Source organism: Taurulus bubalis, assembly GCF_910589615.1.
Source record: "Taurulus bubalis genome assembly, chromosome: 2".
NCBI classification, from domain to species: Eukaryota; Metazoa; Chordata; class Actinopteri; order Perciformes; family Cottidae; genus Taurulus; species Taurulus bubalis.
In genome coordinates this window covers 42171496-42194663 of record NC_136590.1, presented here as the reverse complement: position 1 = coordinate 42194663, position 23168 = coordinate 42171496, and the positions used below count along the sequence as shown (strand labels likewise).

At 43.5% G+C, this 23168-nt stretch overlaps 1 protein-coding gene across 1 annotated transcript in view; it reads left to right on the top strand.

Moving 5' to 3' along the window:
* Window positions 1-5327: 5327 nt before the first annotated feature.
* igsf9bb (immunoglobulin superfamily, member 9Bb) overlaps window positions 5328-23168 on the top strand; it is a gene marked incomplete at both ends in the record, with an annotated part of 96659 nt that continues 78818 nt past the window's right edge. The window contains one exon of the mRNA XM_079235952.1: window positions 5328-5391. Within this exon, the coding sequence (XP_079092078.1) occupies window positions 5328-5391 (64 nt within the window). The remainder of the gene's footprint in view (window positions 5392-23168) is intronic.

The window sequence follows — 23168 nt, the reverse complement described above, 5'->3', positions numbered from 1 at the left end:
TCTGTACAAAATGTTGTGCCAGTCTATGCTGTAGATGTAAATATTTCACAGGTTAAGTGAAATCGAACCTGCTGGTGCCACTGCAGGGGATCACCAATGTCAGCCGGCTTCATCCTCTGGGGAACATGAATGTTTTTACAATATTTTACGACAATCTAATCAATAGTTGTAGAGATACTGGTGGAGCACCAGAGAAGCTGGCCGACATCCCCATTGATAAAGCCACCCCACTAGCATGGCTGTAAAACAATGTTGGACTATTATGACCACTACATATCCTGATGGAGTTGTAATTTGAATGTTCATTGGTTTCCTAATTGCAAATCCAACAAAAAACAGGGTGATCATCGTCAGGCTTCAAAATCTGACCATGGTCCAACACATAAGGTAGTGAGTCTCACTGTGCTGGATCACCATTTGGAGCCATATTGACGAACTGCTTCAAGGGGGGCATTGATCCCAAGTCCAGACTGAGTGCTCCCAGGCACATGATAAAGCTGTTTCCACATTAGCCAGCTCCCTCAGCAGGTCACACAAAGCCCTCGCGTGAAGCCCACTGACGACATGCCAGGCAAACTGAAAATGGTGTGTCAGTGTCGTCGTGTTTCTGACCAGCTATTTCAGTATGGGACACGTTTCAGATAGCAACCCACTCCTGACATTCAACCCACTGATTCATTCAGTTCAGCTTCTGCAAAGTGACACATGCGTTAACAAAATCACAAATAACTATCCAATTTGTCACGATGCTGTTTGCAGTGTTGGATAAGCTACTTTGAAAGTGTAGTGAGCTGAGCTACTCTACATCAAGCTAAGCTTCACTACACTGAAGCAGAGAAACGTAGCAAGCGAATACAGCCACATGGCAACAGTAGCTTAACTACATCCAAGCTATTTTTAAATCTACATATACCTAATATAAAGTATGTATACTATAATGATGAATGATACAATATCATTTATAATGTATATTACATGTTCAACTATCAAAGCACACTTAATTATCCAATCATGCACCTTACTACCATTGAAATATCCACCTTCTTTTTTAACTTTTCATGACACTGCATTTGCAATTACCTTTCAGGGGAAACACACGTTTCTAATCGAAGTCTGCAAAAGTGCATGTGAAGTTGATTTTGAGTAGACGGATGGGTCCAACGAACAAATGTTTCAATTCACAACGTTAAATACACATGAATGTTCAAACTAATCCAGGAGAAAATATGTTTCCCCTTAAAACATAATTGAGTTTATCTGTTTGGGAACGGGATTTTTAGGAGACAGGGTTGCAATACAATCAATCTTGATCTGCAGATGTTACATTTTCCATACACCATGTAATATTCACATGTACTAAGTTATAACCTGACATTTTCATCAACATTCTCTTCTTCTCTAGACATCTCTTCGGTGGTAAACCTGTCTTTTCCTATAGCGCCAACAGTATGTCAGAATTGTCCCTGATCCAGTGTAATTTCTTAACATCTTACTCGATTTGCACCAAATTTGATTCATGGTCCCAAGACAATGGTTCCTAATGACTTTTTCTCTTGCACGGGTCTGTTGCACAAATCAATCAGTATGCTCCAGCCCCTTCGCCCCCTTTGTTTACATTTACATTTGAGATACTGGAACCAGTGAATGTTCAGTATTTTTGATTAAAGACGTAACTTATTCGATCAGTAATAAAAATCTGTTGGTGATTTGTCGATGGACCAATGGATTAGTTCAACATTGTCTGTTTCAGCTCTATTTACCACAGTTTCCCCTGAATGTTCATCCTAAATAAAGATACGACACCAGTTCAGTTTCTTCATTACCTCATAATAAACACAGTATACTACAGTCTGTAGCCACGGCCAACAGCTAACGCTTACACCTGGCTCATTAGACACCAGGGAGGACCAAACAGCTGACGCGCAAGCTGAGTGTGAGTAGATCACAGAACAGCCATGAAAGCTGAATTTGAATATACCATTTGCACTTCACACAGCTCTTTTAAAGCACACTGCTCCATGTGACAGTTAGCTGTGAGACACGGCTGCACTCCCATCACCGCGGCGGCCTGAAAAAGGGCCTTCGGCTGCATCTGTAGCCAGTCGGTCATGGGGGCTGACATGCTGGGACTTGACATGCCAAACTCTCCTGGCTGTTTCATGAGGAAGAAGAGCCAACACAAGTACCTGAGGACTCGCAGGCCTCAGGGAGAGAGGCTGATCAGGTGGCCCCCAGACAAAAAAAGAGTGTGACAGAGTGACAGAGGATATTTTGTACCTGCATGTTTGCATCAAAATGCTACTTTACATTAACATCTCTATCAGTCAGTATTAAAAAAAGAATATAAGATGAATATGAATCCCTCTTATGCTCCCCACATAGGTTCACAAACGTACACATGTTCGGAGCGGGACAAACACTTTTGAATGATCAAATCCCTGTTGTTGTTCCACCAAAACTTGATTCTCTGTTTGCTCATCACAATGCTTTCAGCATGCAACCATGTTCCCAATGCAACCCTGTTTCCTAAAAACGTATTTTTTAGGAGACAGGGTTGCCCAATGACAATGCTACAATTGTATGTTTAGCAGAAAATGACATATGAAGTGAGGGGACATTAGAATATAAACAAACTACAGCACTGCCACATGGACAAACAGTGAAAATATTGAGCTTGTATACCACAGACATTATTTCAGGCACTTAAGGAAAAAATCATATAAAAAAGGGAACCGGAAGTGCTAAAATGCTGACTCATTTCTCTGTTTCAGGACTCATTCCTGCAGCACGCTTGCTGTAGCACTAGCTTGCTAGCTAGCTAGCTTGAATTCGTCGCTGTACCCTTGGTGATGTGTGTTTTATGTATCATTTATGTTGCAGACAAAAATGTTATTTATCTTACGAATAAATACCAAGTTTGTAGGGATTAATTAACTTGAGAGGCAAGATTTACAAGATTTTGCATTCAGTTTTATAGAACAAAGTTGTACAAAGTCAGTTATGATTTACCCGATCGTGTGTTAACTTGTGCATTCTTCTTTTGCACATACTGACATTCAAATAGTATATTTATATATATATATATGTATATATATATATACACTTTTTAAAAATAGACATTATTCTTAAGGGAGATGTGCTACCCCGGTTTATCCAATAAGGTTTTCAGGAAACAAGAAGTTTTCTCCAATTGCAAATAGTTCAAAGGGCTTTAGATAAAAACTAAATTTACAAGCTGAGTACATTTGGACGTGAATAGGAATAGTGAATGATGAGAAGAACACTGGCTATGTGAAACACGACCTCGAATAACTTGTAATTGATGTATTTGTCATATTGCTGGAGGCTCGTACTGGAACCTCCTCCTCCTGAAGGGGCAGCCTTCAGACTTGGGGAGAAGTGGCTCTGAGGCAGAGGATGCTCTATGAGCAAGGCCGACTGAGTCGGTTGAATTGTAAACTGTCCCTGAATGAATGAATCACTATATCAATCAAGATGAATCATGCTGTATTCAAGTTATTTGTTGCAAATTGTTTTGCTCGGTGTTCTATGATCACAGCGGACTTTACTGCATCACGCTGCCTTAGTCATAAACTGTGGCCATTTTTTCCCCAAATAGATTGTAATGTATGGATAACACATGACAGTGCTCCACATGATGATGTGCACAGTCAGGCTCGAGGATTCCTCTCGTCTAAATGCGCAGGATCATACCGCAGCTCCGCCACGGGCTTCACACTCCAACCCACCTTAAAACGGTTCCCTCCGGTGCTGCATTCAGGTCCTACGTGAAAAAAACGGGTGAGCTACAATCATGCTTTTTCGACACATTATTTGGAAACCTGCAGTCTTGTGCATACATCCTGATTCCTCAGAGTTAAACTAAATGTATGTGTCATGCATAAACACCCACAGACAAGCAATGGTTGTCTTACAGTTTCTTAAATGAGCGGTGTGTGGGGGCATTGGATGCCTACGCAGAGTAACCACCTGTTGGATTTAGCCAACTGTGGTTGAGATACTGTGAAGGCATAGCTTATAATAAAACAACTGGCTTATTGTCCTTGTAATGGGAAGTTTCAGTCTTACTCAATCCTTAGGATAGTTGCCATGTTACAACAACAGTTTTATATATGCGAATGAGCATTACTTTTGCCTTCTGTTTTATGATTTGTACTTTTTTTCCTGCAGCATGCTGTAATAATAAAAACAGTAATGTCCTTATTTATACAACAGCTCTTAACACAAAGTTACAAAGTACCTAAAAGAGCACACCACAACATATAAATAGCAATAAAAGAACAAAAAGCAAATAAAAGAGTAATGTTTTGCTTCTAAAACTACGATTAAATCGGTTCTCTAGTGTTTAAAAACGTGATATAATGATTATTGTGTCATCAATGTAAATGTAAATGTGTTAAGGGTGAAAAAGCCATCAATGCCTACTATATTCCTCTCTATACAGCCCACATGGGGTGCACTTATAGTAATGAAAAAATGAAAAAGATTCAGGTGGCATTTAATGATGCTTTCAGAATCTTGCTCAAGCTTCCCAGAAGTGCAAGTCATATGTTTGTGACTCGTAATGTTCCCACTTTCCATGCTGTGTTGAGAAATGTCATGTCGATTAAATGACTTAGAAAATCCAATTATAAAAGTCTTAACTGAGCCAACATAGAGTGATACAAGGTATTCTTCTTGTTTCTGGAAATATTGGAACAAGTGTCTTTATGTTTTAAACCACGAGTGACTTTTTTAACTGCAATTATTATACCTGTGTCCTCGTATTGTATTGTATTGTATTGTATATATTGCTGTAGTATTTGTGTTTGTTGCTATATGGACCCATGAGTCTGAAATATATAATGACAAAAGCAAGCTGTCTCTCTAGCCCAGATGAGGCGTCCTTTAATTTGATCGTGAAAATCTCCGAGCACCACCTTGTTCGGTGAACGCACCACGTCGTCTGGGAAACAGACAAGCGCAGGTGACCAATCAGCGGCCGGCCTTCCTCCCACGCCCATCAATGGAAGGAGTGCGGAGGCGGGGCCGCGGTTATCTAGGAGCTCGCGCTTGGTTTCACTGCGTCGTCTGCTCTCGTCCCATTGGCGCAGGTGATCCGTCTCAGGATGCGAGAGGAGAGCGGAGGAGAGGGGAAGAGAGAGGGGGAAAGCGCCGATGGGAAAGTGTCCAGGGCTCGGTGAACAAGAAGACAGGATACCGGCCCGCTTCAGCTCGTCCTGGGACACTCGGCGATGAGAGACTAACCGAAAAAAAGGGGGCACTTTGAGATATGATAAGGTTTATTTCTGGCCGGCAATAGTACTATGATTTGGTATGTGGCCACTTTGATAGCAAGTGTATTCAGCACCCGAGGAACGGCCGCTCAAGGTGAGTCGAAGTGCAGCGTGTGTGCGTGTGTGTGCGTGTGTGTGTGTGTGTGTGTGTGTGTGTGTGTGTGTGTGTGTGTCCAATGACGTTCAATGCTCAAGTTTTAACTTTAACCCTTTTTTTTTTTTTTTAAACAAGCAAAAAACAACAGCAACAACAAAAAAACGTTTTCCCGCTTCTTCGTTTTGTTAACTTTGAATATGTCGCTTGTATGTTTAAAAAAAAAAAAAAAAAAAAAAAAATGTCATGAAGTTCATGCGTGTGTGTTCATCACCCGCACCTGAGCGCAGCCCGGGCCGCCGACTGGTGCCGGGGGGCCGGGCCGGTTCACCGGGAAATGACACCGCGAGGAACTCCTCTGGGTGAAACCTTTTTTAAATGTTTTATTTAAACAGGACAAGCTGCTTATTTCCACTGTAACACACATGCGTGTTAAACTGTGGTTTGTGTCTGCGGTCGGGCTGACGTCTCCCTCCCGAGATGTGTGTGACTTTGCTCTCCTGGTTTCATACATTGTTGTTATATTGCTACACTGAGTATAGTGATAGTGAATACGCTGCCGCTTTTCGTGCACATGCTAAAAAGGCAAATGCGCTGCTGTGGATGCTGTTAAAATGTGCTGCGAGTGGACGAGCCCTCTGCGCAGGGAGCCGCTCTTTGCGGGCTGTCCGCTAGAGGGAGCGCTTCCTGGAGGGGGGGGGGGGGGGGGTCAGACAGGTGTGGAGCTACGTTTGTCATTTGAAAAAAAATATTTGAACCCGAAAAAAAAGATTCGAAACTGTAAAAAAAAAAAAAGACAAAAAAAAGGGTGAAAGTTGAAACTATAAAATCTGTTACTGAAAACTGAAAAAAATATATTTTATAAAAAAAAGAGGAAAAAAAGAACTAAATCATACACTTATTTTTTTATTTTGAATACATTCGAATACATTGTTGCATTTTTCCAAAGTTCAACAACAAAACTTGATTTTTCAGGTTCAAATTTTTTTTTTCAAATGAACAAAACATATGACCTGGATTTAGGGCCCCTTTCTCACTATTCATGTCAACTTGAGACTGCTTTTTGCTTGTTTGTTGTTGGTGTCTGAAGGTGCTTTCTTGTGGAGAAGAGCCCAGGTTTTTGTATGACAAGATGGCGCCGAGGGGCTGGAGATCACCTGCTTGCTGACCTCTGACCTCCCTGTAGAGGGCGAGAAGAGAAGGTCGTTGTTTCACATCGTTGTCATCGGTTAATCTGGGGATTATTTTCTGGTATTTGGACTATCAAAAGCCAGAAAATAAAGAAAGCTGCCAATCATAATTTCTGAAAGCCCAAATAGAAATATATTCATATTGACAGTGTGAAACTCAAAGGTTGAGATGACTGGCATTAGAATGCTAAAAAAAGAAGAAGAAAAAAAAAACAGGGAATATTCACATTTGAGAAACGGAAACCAGTGAAAAATAATTTAATAAATCTTTAAAAAAATATATAAATCATCTATAAATAGATAATCTATTAATGAACTGACAAAATACAGCTCTAATAAAAAAATGACATCATCATCTAATCGCTAGACTCCACATGCAGTTGAGTGGTGAGCAATTAAAGCTGCAGCAGCATCTCACCCTTATAATAAAAAAAAGGAATCCCTGCTACTTTCACCCCGCCTCCGCCTTCCCTACCACTCTTCTTCAAGAGCGAGGGGAGGTGAGGAAAGTGGGATAGCGCCTGTGCTTCAGCATCCTGATTAGATGGAGAAGACATGAAACGAGCTTCACGTCGCCACGCTTTGCAAACTTTTTATTTCCGCACCAGATTTCAACACTACACATTATGTAGCGTCCCGCCTAAACAGGATACACTGAAAGCGTCGCCTGCCAAACGAGAGAGGGGACGACGGGGGACGACGGGGGACGATGACGACTTAGGGAGATGTTTTTAAGCGGCTTCCCCTCGTCTCTTCCATGGTTGGCACTTGGCAGAAAACGAGCACCGACTCCTTCAGTCGGCGGGACCGGCTCTGAGTTAAACGTGTCGATTCCGTCCTTCTGGCCGAGGGCTGCCGAGAGCCCTGGACCCGAGCCAGACTGTTCTCCGGTTTCCTTTCCTCCTCACCTTGTTTCATCCCCTCCCTCCCCTCCCTTCGTCTGACTCAGGTCCCCGCCGTCCTCCACCCGTCTCCCCTCTCTCCTGCTCCTTCCGGTCGCCTTCCTCTTCCGTACACTCGGGTGAACTTGTATCCCTCCGGGTTTCAAGTGGCCTCTCTCTCTCTCTCTGTCTCTCTCTCTCTCTCTCTCTCTCTCTCTCTCTCTCTCTCTCTCTCAGCGATGGGCCGGTGTAGCCGAGGAGAAGGGAACATGGTGGGCTGTGTTAATGGATGCTCGGCGGGCGCGCTGCACGGCAAACGTCTGCTGCCATACTTCTTACTCCTACCCACGCACACACACACACACACACACACACACACACATATACGCACACACACACACCTTGGGGGCGCCGGGTGTCTTTAAGGATGGGAACATATGCCCGCTGACAGGCTGCCTGCCTCGGACTAAGTTGGACTAATTATGACGAAGCTGCGAGATAAATGCCACTCGGTCGCTCAGTAAATACATACGCCAACAACACGCCAAGAGGGCTGGGGGCCAATCGGGGGTGGAGGAGGAGGAGGAGGAGGAGGAGGGCGATGTGGAGGGAAACAAAAACTATTGAAAGCTCTTCCGAGTGCTTTCACATCCCAACCTGTTTGGCTCTGGTTCTTTTTCTCCTTGTGAGCTGGTATGAAAGCCGTAACAGACGAAGTGTGATCATAAAGCCTTGACAGAGTCTTTGGCGTTGAGACTCCACAGGGAGATTTGTAATGGAGGGCTGTCTGCCGGTGGTGCTGATGAAGCTGATGAGTCGACGTGGACCGGCAGCGAGGAGGCGGAGGGGCGGCGGCATCAACGTACTGAAGGCAGAGAGACAATCGTATTTGAAAAGAGACAGCCGCGAGACGATTGGCTTACAATGTAGGCGTGTCACCGTGCCATTGGATGGATGCGATGCGGATGAGAACAGCTGAGAACAACCTCTTTCCGCAGCATTATAGAGGAGATATCCGAGAGGGAATTCAGAGCTCCGGCTCTAAGCAGCTTGGGATATGTCACTAGAAGTACTAATATCAAGATTTGTTTATAAACCATGAGCATGTATTTAAAATGCAATCATTTATTTCCAGTGTACTTTGAGGTGCATCATTGCTGTCAATTGTAGTTCTGAGAAAGGAAACCAAGTCTGAATAGGCCAAGAACATTGCAATCGGTGCGTCTCTGTGTTAGTCTGCATGAGGAACGCGACCTGAGGAGGTTAGCCTGTGGGAGGAGTTGTAGAAAGTCTTCTTTGTCTTTGTCAAGTCTGGTACTCACTCACTCAGTGATTCCCCTTACTTACCTACAAGCCCCTGCTGGGATAGGAAAGGTCGCTGACCCCTGAGCTCACTAGTATCATTAACACCGCCGTCCAAGAGAAGAGAACCAAGGCGGCGAGAGGACGAAGAGGGGAATGAGCCGATCAGATTCACGTGGCCATCACCGAGCCGCGTTCTTTATCTGAAACTATAGCGTCATTTGTTTTCCCGCGTCGAGGCTCTGAGCATCCTTATCACGGTCTGTCTTCTAGGAGAGAGAAGTGAAGACAGCCCCTCAGGCTTTGGGGGAATGAACAATGCAGCGGCTTTTTATAGACCAAGCGGTAATGGAGATAAATAATCGACTGATTAATTAGTTAATTGTTGTTAGCTGCAGCTCTACAATGTTTTCCGGTAACTCCTCTTCTAACAATTACATCCACGACTTCCTATATTTGACGGGAATGTTTTTCCCTTTCACAGCTGGATCCGTTTTTTGCTGACGGGCCGTGTGGTCCTCCTCGCTGCATGTCGCCTTGGCTCTGTGTTTGCGTGAGGGAAACGAGATCATGCTGCAGAATTTGGGACTTGCGTTTGTGATTCAGCGTTGTTGGTGCCTCTCTGAGTGAGGTGTGGGTGAATAGAGCTGGCGAAGAGAGTTTTTTCGCCTAATTAATTCTTCTACTTCTCCGGTATCCCTGTTTTTTTTTTTTTACGATCCCTCCAGCGTGATCACTTAATGAGTGTTCTCCCAGGCAGTGGGTGGCTACTTGGCAAAAAAAACAAAGCTGCTGACCAAGAAAAGAAGAGACTCGTGTCTCGTTCACAGCATGGATTGAAATCTTGTGGCTGGTCAGCATTTTCTCCCTGAAGGACTCGTGTGTTGAGCTTGAAACGCATTTAGTTTTTTAAACTGGCACCGCTCCGATCTGGCATTTTATTGATCTGATGCGGATCACCGCTGTCAACGGCTGGAGGCCGTGGTCACGCTTGTCTTTTCAGTGCCTCTTTTATGCTTCATGGTCAAAGGAGCGGCTGTAGACCGGCAGATAAATGCATTTCATTTCCTTTCAAATGCTTCACAATAAAAGTCCCCCTTTTATCTTTTGCTGCGTATTCGTTCTCCCTGCAGTATCAGGAGACTTGTTGCATTGAAGGATAGCCGCGATCAAAGCCTCTACAGGTTTTCACGATAAACCACCTCGGCATGTGGATCTCAATGCGAGCAAGGTCCCGATCTCATGGAGCATGCAGACTTGGCAGTTACCGCATCCCGGCGTGATCGGATGACACAAGTGGCATTTAACAGACAAGTGTAACCACGGCCAGAAGGACTCCGGACGGCATCTCACCGACTCACGCACATCTTTGCCAACTTCCTCCTGCACTTAAGGCCCAGATGAATGAGCCACAACTCCAATCAGTCTATTTCTATGCTTTTAGGACTTCAAACAACTGATTTCCTCTCTGGAGCGTGCATGTTCTTTTAAAGTTCAGCGTGTGTGTGTGTGTGTGTGTGTGTGTGTGTGTGTGTGTGTGTATAGGTGTGCGTTGCTTCTCATTGCAGACCAGAGTTGAAACTTGAACCAGCGCGAGGCGGCCTGCACTGGACCCCCGTGGCTTCAGATAAAGTGTTTCTCTAACTCCAACACTCCACTTCCTGTATTGAGGTCACACATCCTGTTAACATCTGCCAACATTGAAGCTGGACGATTTCCAGACATGGAAAGCCCACTGGTTTTATTTGTTGCATGAATTTTTTAAATGTTTGGTCTGCAGTAAGAAAGTAAACATATCATTAGAAAGAAAAACGAGTATGCAAATAATATCACCCAAACTTGTTTTGTCCATATTGATATACATTATATATTCGGTTGGTATTTCTGTGGAGTTTATTTTAGGCTAAAGATTCCCCCAAGCATAAGATGGTAAATTCAAAACCATTGTCAGAGGTTTCCAGCTTTTCAGCCTCGCGTACGGTTCACACCTTCACAACCCTCTGAACCCCAGAACCCGGGATCGAAAGGCATGTTTTCTTTAAACAATAAGCAAAAACTACACCGTTTATCAAAGCCAGAAGCAGGAAAACACATCATGTCTGAAGAACGCTTACGTCAAGAACTAAAGTAAAGCTTAACTTTTTGTTATATCCAAAACACTTGTCGTCCCAAATGAACCGTTTGCTCTAACCAGATTCTGTAAAAGACAACAAATGCACTGTATATAGCCTGTGGAGCCTAGTGGATATATAGTCGATTAAATAAATGACCAATTCAAGTTGCGTTTTTTAAAGATTGTGGTGCAAGACTGAAAAATGAGGCCACAGAAAGTGAAATGGGACAGCAGCAAAAAATGCCCCCGAAAGTGCTTTGGGGTTCAGAGGCTTAAGTTTCCGAGTGCCACACCACAAACGTCCTATTACTTTGTTTAACTGCTGATTAGTTTTAGATTCATCCGACTTGTCTGGGGTCGATCGGCCGGATGAACCGATGGAAAAGATTTGGATGCTCCACATGTGGTTTTAGACCGTCGCTAGATCCCTGTCAGATATGGGAGCGGTCCACAGAGTGTTGGTGTGTTTCTATTTCAGTCCAGTTAACCCAGAAACACACCTGATTCATGTTTACAACGTGAGCACTACTGCTGTCACAGCTGTCTCCCACGACTCCAAGAGGGATGTTTCCATTGGTGTTGAGGACATGGATACCATTTAGATCCTATGACGGAACTAAACTGTACGCACTGCTTTTCACGTTGGGAAATTCTCACCTGAAGTAGCTTTAATAAGCGTGGAATCTATTTTGTTTGCTGTGCATCACTCAGCGTCCTAGAGTCGTCGCTTAATTAATTGCTGGAAAGACGGCGTTGCTTATCTAGTATTGCCTTCTTGTGCAACTTTAATTATGTACAGTATCTCTCCTGAAAGGAGCAGGGAGCCGGCAGAGAGGAAGGCTGTAGTTCAACACGGGTAAAGACTGCATATCTCTTGAGTTGTCTCTCAACTCACGTGAGACCAAAGCGCCTCCTCACATCTGTGGTAGTTCGGTGCACCGCTCACGATGAAGGGTTGGACTTGGAGTGCCGCAACCTTAGGCGGGCATTGCTCTCTGGTATATACTGTACCTGTGTCCTGTAGCTGACTCATCTTAAGGCTGGCCAGCTCGTAATTGCTGGAGCTCTTCTGCTGCAGTCGGGATGACATCACACTGTTGCCTTGTTGCATCAGCGGCTTGTTTCCACTGAATGTAGCAATCGCCAAAACCAGTAAGATTCATCACTGTGGGTCTTTGTACCAAATATTAGAGCCAGCCCGCCCCCTTATGTCATTGTTATTTTACACAACACACTTATCATGTTGGCAACGCTTGATAAAGCCAATGGTAGCTTCTGTGCTCCATATAGTGGAGGCACGCGATGCTAATGTCAAGGCTGGTCTGATTAGCCTTACAGTTCAAATAATAAAACCATGTAAGTGCTTAATAACAGCTCGCATGTGAAAATTGTGCTACTCAATTTTAAAACACACAATTTCAGCATAATGAGCACAAATATACCTGAAGGAAATAGATTTCAGGTCTCTGTTGAAGTCCATGTGCAGCTGGTGTCATATTGCAATCTATGCAGCCTCATCTTAATTACAGGGGATGGGTGACTCAGGTGATTGTCACAATATGATCTTCCCCAAAATATAAAGAGTCTTTTGCGGATTTTCCAACAGCCAGTGCGAGATACTGTAAAACCCAATTCTCAACGTTGCTCTATGCACAAATACTTGTGCCTTCCTTCCTTGAAGTTGTGAGAAAAAAAAGATATAAATATATTTTTGTAAGGTGAAACCCTTTTCTTCCTCCCTGGTATGTGCTGTAGTTCATACGCATCATTAGCGCGTCGTCCACAGCTGCCTTGGGGGTTTGCAGTCGGGCATATGGACTGACAGACGTACACAGCAGCGCCGCCCCTGATGGGCGGCTTTATTCCAATCAGCGAGCAGGGAGGAACCACGCAGGACGCACTTCAGGTGCACGAGGGAGTTTGGGTGGCGCTCCTTTGCCGGTCTTACGGCCCAGCTGTCGTTGCATTTAGGTGTGGATGAGCCTCCGAGATTCCCGAGGATCTTGCAGCCGGCGAGGCCGATCCGCGGCGTTGCAACCTCGCTATTATGACATTGAACCGTTGAAGTATCTGGCATTGTTTGCCAAACAACAACAATGCACCCGGCCTCCAGTTCGTGCCTGCAGTCAAATCCGACCAACGTGTTCAAAGGGATGCCTTCCCTTGAGTTGACAGTGTGATCCTGATCGGCTGAGAGATCCCAGTGTCCGCGTGGACACAACAGACGGCGACCATTTAGTCCCATTTTGGTCCCAAACATCATGCATTATTTAATAGTTGCACTAGGGTTGGGCAATATGAAGATATGTATATATATATATATATATAAAATTTAGAAAAATCTATATTGGTTCGATTGTGATTTCGATAAACTGCGTTACGGTAATGTACATCTTCATTTTGAAGGTTTTTAGTGTGTTTTTTTTTTGGTTTCCTGCTAACATGCATCTTGCTTACTCTCCTGCTCTGTATACTTTCTCTCACCACTCCCCTCCTCTTCCCTCCCTCCATCCTGAGCCGGCTGGCTTCCTGCCCTGTCTCATTTTACAGCCTAGCCCACTGATGCAGCACAGTCAGCTTCCTCCACGGCGACTTCTCGAGACCCATTAAACATTCATTGGATAGGGCCATAAGATACCTCAGCGTAACCCTCAGCTCTGCTACTCTAAATTCAGCCCGAGAACTGAGCTTTTCCCTTTTCACCATGATACCAAAAGGTAAAAATTCTGTGAGTGGTAGCAGTAGAAAATGCATGCAACAGACAAACAGATTGATCATGTGGGCGTGGCACACTATATGACACATGATCCTCTTCCGTGGCAGCAGTGTTGGAGTACATGGATGGATACAACTTGCAGCGGGTACCGCAGACAGATGATGGCTGTAATAAGGCCCAAAATACTAAGAGCAGCTTACGATTACCAGGATGTTCCGCCTTCATTTATTATCTGTTGCATCAGAGAAGCTCTGAGAGAACATGGAAGAACAAATCCAACCACCAGGTGTAAGAGCAAAGTAACCTAGAAACCCAGTCCAATGATGTCTTTTCCAATGAAAGTCGCTAGCAACACCTAAAGGCGACAAATCTAGCATGTTGAATGAAAAAACCCAACATGGCTGTTGTTAGTACTCACAGCTTGTGGAAGACTCCGGTGACGAGCAATGAGTGCATGAGCAATGGGTGTAAACAGGCAGGTCGCCCATCCAATCATTTCCTTCGGCCTGAATGAAATGATTGGAATAACTGGTAATCATTCTAATTGGCTCACAGAAGCATGTGACAGCACCTGTTTCCAACTGAACCCGCCTGCTTCCAACCAGCAAGAAAAAACAGTAAAAACACAAAAAAGTAAACCTGCGAACAAAACTCTTTCAATATAAACAATTCTAATTTGGACCCCGTCGCCGATGGGTCTGACTATGTAGCCCCTGGAGGGGTTCTAGTGACATTAGATACCCGGATATCCGGGCCAAGACTTCCTCCTCTGTGCGCTGCTCATTGTTCTCTAATAAGCAACGTGAGACACCACAATAGATTTGAGACGTTTACGGCCGGATTGTTGAACAAGAAGCCAGATCATCTTAATCGTTGTCAGGCGATAGCCGATTTTAGGCCAATGCGGTCCACCTCGTTAGTTCTTGAGAAAATACACTTTGAAGGCTTTTTAAAGTATCTGTATTCTCTCATACAAACCATATACAGTACATGTGCAGTTTTATGGCGGTATCCATGGCGGCAGCCTCCAAGGTGTCAAGTAACAACTTACTTAGCGTTTCGCTGACATGAGCTGTTTGTAATCTTTCCATCAAAAAGGTCAGAGCACTCTAGCCCATCCATAAGGAACAATGCAGACACGCAAAGGCTCTGGCAATTCACTGGAGCGTAGAACCGAGCAGCTCGGAGGTGATGTATAATGTAAGGGAGCGGCGTGCGTGCGGAGGATACAGGATGCTCGCGGAGAGGGATGGATATCGGTAGAAGGAAATAGTCGGTGCACTGTGGTCACGGGGGGAGCAGGGAATAGCTGTCATGTGTAAATAGAGACATATTGGGGGAGCTGGGCGCGTCTCCTCTACCGGCAGGTGAAATGTGCTTACTCTGAAGATCGGACAGCAGCGTTTTGCAAACAATACAGGATACGTGTCCTACACATCTGCCACCAGTCCTATTTTAAGCCCTCTTCAGTGTCTGCTACAGTTGTAAAGTCTGCACTTCCTGCCTTTCCTCCTCTTGCCTCTTTCCCTCAGTAACATTCATATTTTTGAGTATAACAGCAGGACTTAATAGAAGTCCGTTTGTACCAAGAATAGAGAAGATTAAACGACGTAGGTCATTATTACAATTCCTGTGCTGTGTGTTCCCTTATCTCGCGGGACCTGATGCCGTGACCTTGTCGGAGCAATGACAGCCGCGCATTACTTCCTAATACGCAGCCGCCGGCACGTAGAGCTTTCCCTTTCGGAAAACAGTCCGGGGCCCGAAGATGGCGCCGTGGCTCCGGAGCCCTTTTTCCCCCTTTGTCAAATGTGTTTGTTCATCGATTGTGGTTGGCAAACACGAGTCCGCGGGGACGGTCGGTGACTAATCGGAGCGATAGCTCGTATAACTAGGGAGATTTATTTCAGAGCGAGCGTTCCCCTTCTGGTGTCTGTCAACTCGTCCTGGATTGTTTCGACGTGCCCGTTGAAGGCGGCCGCTGCTAAATTGCACGTTCAAGGGCGGAAGTGTTGGCATGTTTAGCGGTCGTTGAGAGAAATGATGGCTTTTTAAGACTAAATAATGAGGGCTGCTGTTATTTAATGCTGCATATACAGCTACATTTATTCTGCAAGTACGAACATGCTGATACTGAAGTCGAACGGGAAAATCATTCAGCAATGTTCCCGTGGGTAGGGCTGGGCAATGTATTGATATTATCAATATAATAATATTATATAATATCAATATCGTGATATGAGACGAGATATTGTCTCCGCTTGTGGATATCGTGATGCTGCATAAGAGTTGTCTTTTCTTGCTTTTAAAGTCATTTTAGTCATTATATCCACATTATCGAGGATTATTTATAAAAGGATCTCAATCTTTGTTAATATGTGAAATCACCAATAGTCAGTCAACCCTATAATATTGTTGGAATGTGTATTTATGTATTTCAAAAGATTTACAATATAGACTTTTTCTCCATATCTTGCAACCATGTGTGTCATTATGACTATAATATTGAACCATCTGGTCATTTAACTAGCAATATATATATATGTGTTTATAATTGCATAGGCTTGCTGAAAACCCCGCCAGGTTTCAGCATTGTGCGTATGGTGCTGCAGAAAACACACACTAATGATTTCTCCCAGAACGAGGCTGTGGGTCAGCAAAGGCAGCAGCTACTTGGTCCACACGGCTTCAGGTCTGACCTGGAACTCCAGTCCAACACTTAAGTGGTTGGCGTACGTTAAATAACTCGGCAGACTAATTGAAGAAGAAGAAAACGAGACGCGCACATGTATCACTGCAGCAATGTGGGAGGAAACACCGGTGACTTGCATGCACGTCTACAACCAGTTCACTGAAGGATGTTTGATCACAGCTTACATCAGGCCTTCAAGTAATCTTTAGAAGCAGCCAAAAAGAGCAGCCAGCGGTTTGGGCTGAAAAGAGAGCACCAGCTCGAGTCCTCTCCATCATCGCTGAGTTATGTAACAGCACACACACGCTCAACAAAGCTTGTAGGCATGCACAGTCAACGGCTACGGTAGTTATTGTAAGTCTAGAGTGTTTTTTTTTTCCCAAATTAGGGATTTGTCTGTCAATTAACTCAAACTGTCATTTGTTTTTTTAAAGCGTGTTGCTGCTCACATGCTGTGAGATTAGAAAACACACGGTAGTGAACAGCACCACGCAGAGCCACCGTACATCATTTCATTTTCAGAAAGCTCGCGCTCGCTGCATTTGCTTGGATCTACCTGTCAATAAAAAAAGCTTATGAAGAATATGAAATATAAGGCCATACAAGTGTGAGGATTATTACACCGGCACGTTTCGATATGGTTGGCATTTTCAATACGAGTGACATTTCGTCTCAGGCGGTTTTTGCTGCCGAAGCAGAGAGGAAAACTTAGGATTAGTCTGTTCAAGGATCATTTGTTTCCATACATCTACACAAGAAAAACATTACTACATCCCTGTGGTGACATTCTTATAACTTTCATCACAAGACGAAGCAAGTCCATCTTTACCCAGGACCACGATCTGCAGAGATGTGGGCACAACAGTCCCCGACCTCCGTTGCTGCGTTAGCCCTGACTTTGAAAACCCACTATTATTAATTATCTGACGTGATCCACATTACAAAATAAGTGATTTTTTGATTACTACTAATCATTCAAATCTTTTCTTTCCTAGAAGTTATTATCAGTTTCAAAGGAAACCATTTTGCAAACCTTTTGCAGCAAAGGTCACCCGAGAGACTAGCCTGTGATTTTCAAGGAGAGCAAGTTTGGGAGATTCATTATAGAGAAACGCTGGCAGAATTGGGCCTTACAGGTACAACAATATATTATTAGAGTAATCGGGATGAAGTGTGGCCTTAACTATTAACACATAATTGATGGGGCAACACAGACCATTTGGAAGGTAATGCTTTTTCTTTTATTCATGAATCATAAAGGAGAAAAGTCAGAAATGTATTCAAAACTCCACACAAGGAACCAAGGAGTTCTCCTCGCACCGGAGCAGCTCTCTGAACCCGGAGCAGCTCTCCTGCTGCAGGTGAAACGAGCCACGGTGCTCGTGTCTTCTACCAACAATGAGCTGCTGGCTTCACATATTACAAAAGTACAAAGTACACGGATATAAAACTAAGTCATTAATAAATACATGGACAAATGCCTGTGCTTTTGGGTAAATGGTTACGGTACGCCGTTAACAGGTTACGCTTACGCATGCGCGATTTGACGCGACGCCGTGAGCTCCGTGAGCTCGTCTTTTCCTGCTGTTGCGTTTCTCAAAATAAAAAAACAGATCTAAGCTCAATATTGAGCATGAATTGAGAGAGGCCGTATCAAATCTACAACCCCGTTTATAACATATGTGTCGAGGAAAGCAGCTCACTGCAGCCACTAATACTGATACGTGATGGTTCACATATCTGCACTCATTCTGTTTTGTTTGGCAAAAAAAATTAAAAGCTTATTGTTTTCCACAATGAGCTATTTAGTAGTAACTAAATATGAGTAATTTTTTGCACAGATAGAACTTACACAAAACATTGTCTGATGGGGCAATCTGATTTACTTGAAAGTGATTGCAATTTTCTTTATTCTGTTATTTATAAAAGCACAGATGAGTCACACAATTATGTTATTTAAAGAAAAAGTTTGAGAACCACAGCTTTAAGTGTTTGTGTCGGAGTCGCCGCCGCCGTCTATTTTGCACTATTACAATACTTATAGGCAACTAGTTATCATGTCTTCCGCTCCATGAAACGTATGTTAATGCTCAGTAGTACACATGTATGTATTTGCATTGTAATAAAATGTGATCATTTTAAATGGGCATATATGCAGCTGAAACGGGTAGCCTAGTGCATCCCACATTTTTCAACATAACATTTTAAAACATTATAGTCAAACATTACATTTTAAAACATTATAGCCTTTATAAAAATGATTGTTTTGGGGGAGGTGGGGTAGTGCACTATAGGCCCCTGAGACGCGGCTTAAGAGTTTGTCCTTAATGGAAAAAAAACATTCCCCTTACATTACTTTTACTTTTATACTTTTAAGTAGTTTTGAAACCAATACTTTTACACTTTTACTTAAATAAAAAGCTTGAGTTGATACTTCAACTTTTACAGAAGTATTTTTAAACCCTAGTATCTATACTTCTACTTGAGTAATGAATGTGAATACTTTTGACACCTCTGACTGCAACTCATGGGTTGACATTTTTAACACAGATTTGGTGCTACGTTTAATGACTTTACCACTCCAGAATTTATAAAAATGATAAAACATCCCACCAAAATGCCACATTAAGACACCAACACCTTGAGGAACACCATAAAACGATCTATACTGTGATTTGGTATCAAATCCTTTCACATTTGGGGATTTCTGCAAATTTGATTGGATGGCGAACCCTTCAATTCTGCTCTAAAAGCCAATATGTCATGTGTGAATAAACCTAGGAAAGCCACACATCCCCAGAATTTTCTAGGTCTGTAGTTTGTAGTCGTAACGTTGCTAACATTTAGTGTCCTGCTGTTGATGGAGCCCAGCCTCTTTATACATGCACAGTAGGCGTATTAGTCGCTTGTTTTGACATAACCACCGCGCTTATAAAGGAGAGCATGGCTTTCATTAGCGGAGGTATTTTGCTGACGCTTGTTCGCTTGTTTATTAAGAAGTTGTTAGTATTGAACGTGTCTAAATTGCAGCAACACGGCACTACCTTTTGGTTCCCAGCATCACACCAACCAAATGTGAAGTAGATCAGATGAGATGTGTGAAGGCCAGACAGACAGACAGACATTCCTTGCTTTATAGTTAGACGTTCTAAAAAATGAAGTCCCGCTTTCACACACCAGAACGCTGGAAGTGATGGACTGTCATCATGGCCTGTTCCCAGTTTCTTTTCCAAGGAAAACGAGTGCGGGAGGCTGATGCTCGTAACGCATCCTGACATCTGAACAGATGCTAAATGTCCACGCGCAACAAGAATGCGTCTCGACACAGTCGGCCCGTAAGTGTGCGGCATTTATTCCGATTAGTTTCCCCTCACATAATGTTCCCGCCTTCACTTGGAAGCGCTCCCAACACCAGCTCTCTCACCTTCCCAAACAAATTGTACCCAGGGTGTGGATGTGCTGGAGTTTGATTCAATTGCAGCTCGACAGGCGCCTTCACACCTGCCGAGCCGCAGGCGGGGAACACAAAGCCTTCATCCAAACAGAAGCCAGAATGCCAGTAATTTTAGATTTCTTTTTTTTTTTTTTTTACTATCTCACAGTTTCGAAAGACTCACACAATGCAACACATGGGAACACCTTTGTAGTGTCAACCACAGCTGTACGATGCAGCTGTACTACTGAATGCAATACTTTCTTGTTTTAGAAATCGCACAGATGCAGTATGGGTAATGGATTTCGCGTTCCTGACAATTGTTCAATATCACTGAATTCCAGTCACTGGGGTGTTTTCAAGAAGACTTTTGTCGTCCCATCATGCCAAGACCCTTTAACTGCTCCGAGATCAGATTGCTCACATTTAGATCCGATCAGCCAGACCATGTGCCGAGGTCTTCCTCATCTTCACCCCCTCACTCGGGAGGTCCTCTACCAAAAAGAGGAGGGAAAACACAACACTCCGATTTCGCTGCTTCAAAATAAAAGCTTTTAATTAACAAAATAAAGGGGGTGGGGGTGTTGTGGTTAAGAATTCATAGAACAATATGTTAATCAGCGCGCTTTGTTCGCGGTTTTTCAGCAATAAAACAAGTCTACTAATGCCGCAGGGAGGAAAAGCAATCAGCGACAAATAACGGGGGTCTTTTATTGTGAAGATTATATGAAATTAAATATGTTTATCAGTGAATTAGCGGAGCTTTGTTGGCGGCCATCCTTCAATAACACAAGCCTACTAATGCGGCAGAGAGAACTAAGCAGCCAAAATAGTGGGGGACTTTTATTGAGAAGAATTTAAAAGAAAGGAAATATGTAATCTCTCAGATTCCGATCTGGGGCCTCCGATCACTACAGTGGCCCCGCAGAGACAAGTGTGACCACGGCCTCCGTAGCCCTCGCTTATTGGTGAGCATTCCTCCACTTGACTGTCCGCTGATCCTCCTCCACCATCTGCCCCTAATGCCAGCAGGAGGTAAGAGGCTCAGAAGCACGTCTCCTCCCTCCTCACCACACATGGCCAATTCTAAGACTCTTAGGGTTTTAGGGTACAGGTTCAAACGTCGAAGCACCACTTTTCCAAACGAGTTTAAACACATCCTTGGCAGCAGTGTCTTTCTGAAATAGAGACTCATACAAGCGTTTGACTTTCTAGTAGTTGGGTTTTTGCAAACTTTTCTAATTACTCCTGGCAAAACGATGAGAGCTCATCATATGCTTGCCACATTAAACTGTTTTGGCAATTCTCAAACTCACCAACTAGAAGCTCAAATCACATACATATGTAAATGCTGCATATATGGAGCAATAGGTTTAATAAGACACCTTTTTTAAATGTAAATGTAGAAATACCATGTACTTTATCCAGCCGTCCAGAAAGGAATTACTCAGCATCTAATTGAAGCGTTGGCATGATTACATGCACCATTTTACAGCAGCAACGTTCTTCTGAGAAACCTAAGAAATTATACATCCAAATAAATCATTTCCCCTCTTGAAACGGTTCCAAGGCGTTCGTTCACCATGTGGAAGAGTAGACCTCTAAGAGTTTTTTACCCAATTAGATGAAATCATGAGGAAAGACTAAAGTCCAAATGCTGATGTAAACTTTGCTGCTTGGCTTGAGATACGTCCCTTTTAAGTTCCTCTCGGAACCATCTGCTCTGTCTGAGTTTCCTGCTGCCACAAAGACTTTCAATCGTAGGACGTTTTTGTCAGGGGGAAAGGACGCGAGACAGATGGGACTGCTGGGTAAACCTCGAGGGCCATTCAGACGGCAATAAAACACGAGTCTGCACCAATACTTGTGACACAGAAAACCGTTATTTGGGTGGAATTGCTGGCATTGATGCGGAGGGATGGGCATTTCTCTCCAGCGGTTATTACTTCCTCAATCTTTGGAAGGTTTTTGTCGGGACACAGAAAAGTGGGTCACGGGAACGGACAGGATTAACGGACAAAATACTAAGTGGACATTTTGTCGACACCGCGATAGAAGCGGCTGACCTTGACCGGCAGCTCCGCCGGCTGCATCCGGGATGCCTTTTGAAAGTCAACCCTGTTGTCTCGATGTGCTGACTATTCACTAATGTTTGCCGTGTTACTATATCGAGGCTACCGACAACACAACATTCAAGCGAGCTTGCTTTGCTCCCCGTGTGATGCAGGAGGGATCAGATCTCCTGTGAATTCCAAATGATGAAAGCTTGAAAGTAGGAGGCCAGAATTTAGGTCAAGTCTCCCACCCTTTGGTGTAGCATTAGCGCTTTAAGCCACCCTGATATATCTAAGGGATGTAGCACAAGCTGACAAACACCAAAAAAATGAGCAATGCAATTTTCCTAAGCTCACAGGAAGAATCGTTTGACTTTCTGGGTGCTGATTTCTGGATTCCTTTCTATTTAAACAGAGCCAAAATTCATTCTCACTCGCTGCTCTTCCTTCCCAAGTGGATTATCTCTTCCTGCAAGAAGTATTTGCCCAACGAATACACCGTAGTTCACACATTTTGCTTTATTGATCTAAAACTGTACTCGTCTTTGATATCACACTGGAGAATTGCAGCTCTTAATGGACTCGTCTAATGCCTTTTGTTTCGTAAACTATACTCTCCGGCAAATCCTCCGTTTGTAAAAAGAAGTCTGATTGTGTAGAAGTCTTTGAGAAAATGAGAAAACTTTTCTCAGTAAACATTGTGAACATGAGTTTATGTCTCAATCTCTAGTTTCAAGTCTTCTCCAATACAGCACGATGTTCATTTAGTAAATTATGATCCATTTAGAGTCAAACAGACCATAAAGCAGGGGATGCTTTAGGGCGGGGCTTACTGTGATTGACAGGTTGCTGCCACAGCGTTGTCCAATCTGGGAGTTGTTCGTGTTTTCATCTTTTAACACTTTCACAGTGTGCTTTCATTTCATGAACGTTAATTGTAACATTTTCACAAAAACCAAGGTGGCGATGGACAAAATGCCCAAACTTTAAACGTTTCAACTTCAAAACATCGGTCCACAAACCAAAGGGTGACATCACAGCGACTACATCCACTCATGAACAACAGGCTAAGTGCAAAGGAATCCCAGATCGCCCATGAAATCAGGATCTCCCAGTATTTATTATGCATCATTATGAGTTACTCTGCGTTATTCTCCTCCTACTGACACGAGCCACTGCATAACTTTGAGCCACACGGGTTAAGCCTCCAGATTCTGGGAGCAGATGGTGATGGAGTTTAAAGGCCAAGTGGCAGAAAGAAAGAGAACATGTTCTCCTCCAGTATACACACTCTCTGTGAACTACTTTTTATCTGAGTATTTGAAAACTGATCATAATAAACCTCCCCTTTGGCTTAGCGGGCCGGTAACATCATTAATGCCTCCATTAATTTCAC